The sequence below is a fragment of the Salvia miltiorrhiza genome, chromosome 4, assembly GCF_028751815.1.
Source record: "Salvia miltiorrhiza cultivar Shanhuang (shh) chromosome 4, IMPLAD_Smil_shh, whole genome shotgun sequence".
NCBI lineage: Eukaryota > Viridiplantae > Streptophyta > Magnoliopsida > Lamiales > Lamiaceae > Salvia > Salvia miltiorrhiza.
Window position 1 is genome coordinate 6,413,937 of NC_080390.1, and position 8,610 is coordinate 6,422,546.

The 8,610-nt window shown below is 36.2% G+C and overlaps 2 protein-coding genes across 3 annotated transcripts; both read left to right on the forward strand.

Annotated features, from left to right (window-relative positions):
• Positions 1-4,364: 4,364 nt before the first annotated feature.
• On the forward strand, positions 4,365-5,450 carry LOC131022457 (uncharacterized). Of its 2 annotated transcripts, none has more exons than XM_057951945.1 (3): positions 4,365-4,881; positions 5,056-5,178; positions 5,262-5,450. In XM_057951945.1, exons 1-3 carry the CDS (start codon positions 4,492-4,494, stop codon positions 5,271-5,273), a joined length of 525 nt encoding a protein of 174 aa, XP_057807928.1. In that variant the 5' UTR covers positions 4,365-4,491; the 3' UTR covers positions 5,274-5,450. The 2 variants fall into 2 exon arrangements, 1 of the variants encoding a protein (XP_057807928.1); XR_009101299.1 differs by having other exon boundaries at positions 4,366-4,642.
• Positions 5,451-7,323: 1,873 nt separating this feature from the next.
• On the forward strand, positions 7,324-8,276 carry LOC131022459 (uncharacterized). The gene is made up of 2 exons (XM_057951946.1): positions 7,324-7,754; positions 7,857-8,276. The coding sequence occupies exons 1-2, from the start codon at positions 7,398-7,400 to the stop codon at positions 7,992-7,994; spliced, it is 495 nt and encodes a 164-aa protein (XP_057807929.1). The 5' UTR covers positions 7,324-7,397; the 3' UTR covers positions 7,995-8,276.
• Positions 8,277-8,610: the final 334 nt, after the last annotated feature.

Genomic DNA, 8,610 nt, shown 5'->3' on the forward strand with positions numbered 1-8,610 from the left:
TAGATGACTCACGGTCACTGGTGTACACTAGTCCTGGCAGGATAGCTATCAACTGCTCAGAACCCGAATTCGATTTCATCATTGGCAAAGCCACATCAGATAGATATCATACTGAAATTGAAACATTTTATGGCAAGACAATACTTAAAATAACTTCAATTCAAAGATTTTATCATGAAATAGCTTGTTCAACAGTAATATGAAACTCATTTGATATATATATGAAAGTAATGCCCACCTGATAAGCAAACCTTTGTCATATCTTAGTGACTCCTGACTAGCTTTTACTCGCCTACTTGACCTTTTAATGCGAGAATATAAAGTAAGACATTTGTCTTAAGAAAAATTCTCAGTAAAGGAGAATGCGTAAAATAATTATGCATGACTTGTGTTCCGTTAATAATAATCCAGACTATAGGATTAAAGCTCATCTTATGATATCGGATTATTAATCCTAATTTATCCACTGCCTTAGGGTTTGCTAACCCGCTTAGCAAATCTCATAATCTCGTTCTAAATTTATCCGTATTTAGAATTAACTGAGTCTAATTAATCGATTAATAATTCTAGAATCAATCTCTACTTGGGCTCAATAAATGATAAGGCAATCTAATAAAATGAAAGAAACTGGGTTCAATCAATTAACCATGACAGCCCATACATAAAAATAAAAACTCTGGGCCCAAATAATTAAATGATGGAATGTGGGCCTGGTTAAAAAGAACTCCAGCCCAATTCTCTAATAATTCGGCCCACTGGAATGAAATAAGGGCAGCCCAACTCTTTTTTTCTTCCTTAACAATCATCCTTTCTCTCTCTCCCTCTCTCTCTCTCAGAATCGATCAACAGCTCCCTTCCATAAGGGCTTCTGCCGCCTCCGGCTCCGGCCGACGTCGGCCGTCGCCGCGCCTGAGTCCGGCGCTCTTCTCTCTCTTGTCCGCCTTCGATTCCCTCATGAAACCGAGCTTGCATCTCCCTCTCCTCTGTCGATTTCGGAGGCTCGGCCACCTCTCTAGAGATTCCGGCGGCGTCGCTGCTGCTGAAGGCCGGCGGAGCTGTATGGCCATCCTTCTATTTCTCCTCCCAATTTCCGCCCTCAATCGACTGAAAAGGAAAGAAAAGAAAGTCCTAAATTTCCTCCTGAATCGAAATCGCCGCCGCCTGAATCCGGAAGCCGGAGAACGGCCGGCGTCTTCTCCCGCGACGCCGCTTCTGTTCCGAAATCCGGCGATGATTGTCGCCCCATGGCTCTGCTTCCTCTTTTCTCCACCCAAGGCAGACGTACACATGTTCAATCGAGGTTTGGAATCGGAGCCCTAACTCCTGCCTGACGAATCGACATGGTACCTCCGCTGCCGCTCTGTGAACTGGCGAGAGCTTCACCGTCGTCGTCGCCGGGTTCTCCCCTCATCTCGCCCGACGAGCAGCAGAGCTCTGCCTCCGCCGACGCTCTTCGGTTCGGCGGAACAGGGCAGCCTCCCCTCCTTAAAGAAAGCTAAGTTCATTCTTAATACTCTATTGTGAACGAAACTCAAAGCTTGTTGTAAACTCAGTTCATGATTCTATTGAGCTCTAGTATTTCTATACTTCGATTATGCAGGGGGTAAAACTAGCCATAGTGGTTTGTTTCTATTTCGAAAGTCCTCATTGTCTGTCTCATGAATAACACATAAAAACTGACTATGTTATTACCGGAAACTATGTATTGGTATTGTTTGTTTATCATGCTTAAGTGTAGAGCATGTATGATGGGAAAATAGTATATGGAGCTCAATGAATACCTTGAATGCTTTGCGAATGTTTGGTGCATGGTTGGCTGCTGCTGTTGTTGAATCCAGAGGATAGGAACTGAAATGAATTGTGGATTGTTTTCATATTGAATGCAGGCTGAAAATTCAAGAAGGAAGTGGAGGGATTAGAGCCAAGGTTTACCTTGGAGTTTTGGCAGAAGTTTCATCCCTTCTCTCTTTCTTCGAATTCTGTTGCACTAAGGGAGCTTGAAAAAGTTGATGGCTGGGTTGTATAAGGGTGGATGTTGGCTGATAGCTTTGAGGCTGCAGTGGGTGGATAGGTTGTGGCAGTCATAGGGGTGGCTGAAAGACCCCTAGATGTACCTTGGCATGGCCGAACTGCTGCTACAGAGGGAAGGGGAGGGGGTGAGCTGCTGTCACAGCTATTCTTCACTCCCTCACGCACGCCCCTTTTTCCTTTTTCTTCTTCTTGATGTAATGGGATAGTCTAGAGTAGCTAGGAGTGAGAGAGATGGTGTTTGTAAGTGTAAAGTTGATGTGATTAATAAAATCCTTCAGTATCTTGATAAAGCGGTATCTGATACTTATCCCGGGTCTTGCTAGTATAGCGTATCTGTAAAACTAATCCCGGGTTTTGCTAATAATACTAAATACTCTAATAATTCTCGTATTTTGATAGCTGACTTTTCGTCTATTAAAATCGTGACTCGTAGAATAAATCTAAATTAAATCCGTAGATTTAATTCACTTCACAATTCGGAGTAAACTCACGACTCAAGTAATAATGTTACATAAATAGAAATAATATTTCTATTACAAATAAAATAATAACTTGACTTGGCTAAGTCAATTATCATTCTGGAATAAATCATTAACTAGTCAATAATTCAATCGTGGTCACCTCAGGTAATGGCATCTAATTCAGAACTCTAAGCTGAATTAACTGAATATTAATCGCTGGATTAAAACAACTTAAAGATGTAATAAATAAATATTGCATTTATTGCTCTTAATCATAAAATAAAAGAGCGAGCTACTACAACCATCGCGCCTCCACTCCTCTGCCACCGCCGCGCCTCTTCCCACCTGCGCTGAGCGGCCATCGCCGGCTCGTCGCCGTCTGCGGCAACTGCTGCTCACTCCCTCAACTCCGGTAAGTAATTTCTGTTCTTAGTCTAGGTAGAAGTAGAACCGTAGAAGGTGATGAATCTTTTTAGAAACATGTCATATGTTTTTTTAGCTAATTTCTAGGTAGAACCGTAGAAGACTAGAAGGTAATTTCTGCTCACTCCCTCAACTCCATTTCAATGTCAGGATCCAAACTAAAAAATTAGTTTGCTGCGTTCATTCCGGAAGTTATGGACCTATGGTCATTGAAAACACCTGCTGATACTTGATAGTGTAAAAAATTAGTGGATTTAGGGTTATCAGAAAATAAGTATATTGTTGGTTCGTATCTTATTGCGTGATTTGCCAGTACTATGAATCTGAAATTTAGGTTGTCATCTTGCTGATAATATCAGTTTTCATGTTGTAGGTGTTAAAGATGGAGGACTCATCTCCAAGTGTTGATATGGAGAGTGGTGAAGAAGATGTCAAAATTGTTGACGATGCCAAGCTTAAGAAGAGACAACACTACAAGAAATTGAGTTTTTACCCACACATAATTACCCACACATAATAATGTGTGGTAGTTTAGCCACACATAATGTTAAAATGTGTAGGTAATTCACACAAAAAAATTTCATTACTTATTGACATTTAAAATGTGTGGCAAAAACATTTTCGTGACATTTATTATTTTACTGTTATTTTTAAGTTTTATTTATGTATAATAAAATTTATTTTTGAATTTGTTGTGCCAACGTGGCAAACTAATAAAAGTTATTAACCACACATAATTATAAATTATCTATGTGTGGGTAATGAATTTTTATCATTATTTATTCTTGACATGTAAGAAACGTGAAAAAATATTTTTAGCCACATTTATATTTTGGCTTTAATTAATTATTTATGAAAATCTTAATTAAAGTTTTACCCACACATAATCGCTGACACTTATTTTGAAAAATGTGTAGGTGAATCTATTAGAAAGTTTCAATTAGTTATTGACATTTAAAATGTGTAGCAAAAAAAAAATAGTAACATCTATTCTTTAACGCCAATTTTTTTCTTAGTTTTATTTATTTAATGAAGTTTATTTTTAAATTTGTTGTGCACACGTGGCAAACTAATGAAAAAAAATAACCACACATAATTATCAATTATATGTGCGGGTAATGAATTTTATAATTTTTTTTTTTGGCAAATTTAAGTAAATTCAATTTAAAACTTTTTTTTAGTATTATTAAGTTTTGTAGGAATTAAGTTTTAGTACTAATTAATTAATATTTTTTGAGTATTATTAACTAGTATTGCTATCATAATCATCTATTAGTAATATAAAATTAATCAGAAAAACTGTCATAGGCTAAAAAATTACTATTTTACAAAAATATTTTCGTTTTACCACCATTTACAAAAAATTCCTCTAAAAATCATTCTAATTAAAAAGCCCCACTACGCCATTTTACATCCATTATTTTAGTTTATCATCTCTCACTTCCACAATATTAGTGGAGTTTATCAATCTCTAATAACCATTCTAATTAAGAAGCCCCACTACGCCAAATCCTCTTCTCCACTAAAATCCCCACTATCCCTCTAGCCGACTGATCCCCTTGATCATATAACTGGGATGTCATTTCACTCTTGTTTATCCGAAGGTAGAGTCCCTTATCCTACCCTAGGACGCCGTTCCTTCATCTATTTTTCAGACGCCGCTTGCCGGCGGACGCCTCCCTTCTCTCTCGACTTCTCTTTTCGTCGCCTCGTCCATTTGTTTTCCGGTGAGCCACTGTCACATCTCCTGCCCCACGCACCCCTCATCTCTCGGTCGGACAGACATCAACGGAGAGCCAACACCACCACGACGGACAGCTGCGCCACTCAGCCGCCGCCGCCCCTGCTTCTCCGTCGAGAATGCCGCCTGCCACCATTCCCCCATCTTCCCATCTCAACATCATATGCTCATAAACTAAACTCAAAACATACACCCACCCCATCATATTCTCTCATTTCTGTACACATATATATACATTATAGCATTTGATTTCTTATGAAATATTTTAGATTATGAGCATGTATATGTGCTCTTTCATTCGAATGCATACAAAATTGGCTTGATAGTCATTGTGATTATGGTTTGAAATATAAGTTTCTTTCTTTCTTGTTGCTCACTTCTTATTTTCTCTTCATGTAGGCAATATTTTACAATTATACTGGGGATCTTCCAAAAGCTCTACTTCACTTTCTTGAATGTGGAATCTGGTATAAATCACACTCTGTTTTCTTAACTTCAGCTGCACCTTCTCTATTTTGTCAGGTAAGAGTGTTTTGTGGCGTATTCATCTTATTGAATCCAATTAAGTTGTGTTAATTAATATTATGTTTTTATTATCTTTACAGAATAGCTGCTGAAGCAGATGTCAAGATGCAGCTTAACCAATACGTTGGATTACTTTTCGTCAACGAAGCTTCGTAGAAAATTAGAATAGTTTGATCAATTGTGTAGTGTTATTATGTAATGCTTTTTGTAGTTGTGACATAAATAATGTGTACTTTGATATTATTAATAAAGTAAATATTTTTATATAATCATGTTATATTTTAATGTGTTGTACATACAATATTTAATTTAAGAGTTTCTAAAACTAGATTAACTATAATATAATATAATATACGTATATAATATAAAATAAAAATTAAATTGAAAAAAATCCAAATAGTTTTAGCCACACATAAGTTATACACACTTATTTATTGCCACGTGTAAATGCCACATCAGCATCCACGTAATTTCCACATCAACATTATATTATGACAAAAAACATATTTACCTACACATAAGAAACACTTTTAGCGACATATATATATGTCGGTAATATTGTTAGATTTATCCACACATAAATATATGTGTGGGTAAAAACTTTTCTCTACACTTTTATTGTGACACATGTTGACATTTGCATTATGTGTGGGTAAATATCTATACCCACACATAATCTTACTTTTAACCACATTTACGTGTGTGGCTGAAAACTCAAATTCTTGTAGTGCAAAAAACTTCTGAAGTTTGGAAAAACTTTTCAGAGGACAAACCCGACAAAGATGGAAAGAACATAAAGTGCAACCATTGTGGTCAAAGATGGAAATATGAAGGTACGAAACAAGGAACTTCAACTTTTAGTCGTCATATGTTGGTGTGTAAGAAAAAACCAACTTTTGGAGATGTGGGTGCTATGTTAAAGGCTAAGAGTAAAGTAATCGATCCTAAAGTATGTCGTGATTGGATGACTAAGATATCAGTTGCACATGATCTTCCATTGAATTGGGTCGAGTATAAATATATGAGAGAAAAAGGAGGAGTAAGAAGGCAAGAATTGGGAAGAGGATTGAATTTGAATGACAAAGAACTTGAGGTAAGTTTTATTTATTTATTTATTTTCAAATATTTGAATGTATTCATATTTAAAATTATACTAATTTATTCATGTACAATTATTTTTGTTGTAGGAATACAAAAGTTACAAAGGTGGAACTTCCGATTCAAAATCACTTTTGGATATTTATTTGGAGGAAGCCCCAATGGATGAGAAGGTTGAAATTGATTTGCTTATGTATTGGAAAGATAATGCTTCCCGCTTTGGAGAACTTGCTAGGATGGCATGTGATGTGCTTAGCATTCCCATAACGACGGTGGCATCCGAATCTTCCTTTAGCATTGGAGCACATGTTTTGAACAAGTACAGGAATAAGCTTCTTCCCGAAAGAGTTCAAGCTCTTATTTGCACACGTAATTGGTTACATGGATATTCCGATGGTAAGATTTCTCTTTTTGTTATTATGTTTTAAATTATCGAACTATATTATGCTTTAATTATATTATTTTCTTTTAATAGATGGTGAAGATGATGAGCAAGAAGACATGGATCAAGTTGGAGCACCGAATGTTATTAACGTTGAAGAAGAGTGTTACTCAAACATTTAGACTTTATATTTATTTTTGAGATGCTTTGTTTCTTTAATTTCAAACTATTGTTGAATACTTTATTTTTATTTTTTTAACAAGTTGAACATTTTATTATTATTAACTTATTTTATATGTCATGTAATCTTGAATATTTTATATTTTTGCATTTCATGCTTGGCTATATAATTTATATATTTAATATTTATGTATATTTTATACATTATACATTAGATCATTAGGAATAATGTAATACAAATAATAATTTTATTTTTACACCTTTAAAACCTCCAACCCGATGGGCTAGCCCGAAACCCGAACGTTTAGGGTTAGGGTTGGAGATTTACAACCCGAAAAAACCTCCAACCCGATTAGCCCGCACCCGATTAACCCGGAACCCGATAGGGCTAGCCCGGAAACCCGATGGGCTGGCCCGATTGACATTAGTTCTTTGAAATATGTAACCTATAATTGTAGATGTGTTAAAATGGTTGTCAGTATAGCTTATAATGCTTTCTCGTGAACCTTTATCCACCCCTAATATTATCTATATGTAACCATTATCATGTCAATGTATGAAATCTGTGAACCCAAAAATCTTCCCCAAAAAAATGTCTACCTTTACTTTGTATGATAATGTATGGTCAGAAGCAATGGAAGCAAAGCTAATGGAATTAATCATTTCCGAAAGCGATTCAAAGGGTAACCCAAAAGGACTTCCTAAGTCATATGACTTCCTTGTAAAAGTGCAAGAAACGCTTAATGCACAATTCAACATGAAAGAAGGTGTATATTTCTATATTTCGAAAATCGATTATCTTCAAACCATGTATCAAGCTTGGGTGTCTCTTTTGCACGAACATGGAGTCTTTTGGGATGACCTTAGCAACACAGTGAGGGCCTCCGATGAGACTTGGCGGAGAATTCAGGAGGTAATCTTTTACAGTTTACTTTTGTTTATGAATATTTGTTTGTTCTATTTTGCAACTAATGATTCCTTGTTGGTTTGTTTGTATACCGGTGTTGAAATATAGACCAATTCTACACAAATGTTTTATAGGGAGCGAGGGGAGCCACATTATGTTGCACTGGCCAAATTGTTTCAAGAAGAAGTCTTCAAATATCTGGATTATGACGAGAGTGAACCTGAGTCCGAATCCAATTCAGACTAATTGGAGCATGTGTGTGAAGGGACAATGTTGTCGTGTTTTAATCCAACATATTTATCTTTGTTTCATGTGTTGTTGTAATGTAGTTACTTTTCAAAAGTTGGATTTACTTTGAGTAGCTTTAGGAACGTCGGTCGAGTCGGTCCAATAGTGTGGAGATCCACTTTTTCCAATTTGTAATGATCTCCTGTCAAGATTTATGAAATATTCCAAAAAAATGAGCCTCTTTTACAGTTTTCTATTACCAATGATGGCAGACATTGAAACATAAGATTCTTTATTGTATGTCATTTTGTGCAATGCTCTTTATTTATTTGTGCAGGGCTATTTTATTTGTCTTTGAAAATGAGTATTTGCCTATTTGTGTCGTTGGCTTTGAAAGCAGTATAAATGGTGGCCTCATAGGACAGACTACTAAACACAAAAAATTCCCAAAAAAAGTTTGAAAATGCCTCGTGCAAAACCAATCTCACAAAACGTTCTATTTTATTACGGGGAGTGGACTTGTTCTGTTGAGTCACTTGTTTTAGGAAAATTGGAGTACAAACGCTAGGAGGGTATTTGGATACCAGGCCCTTCTTCACACAATATGCATCTCTTATTTGGAGTCAAAATGGAG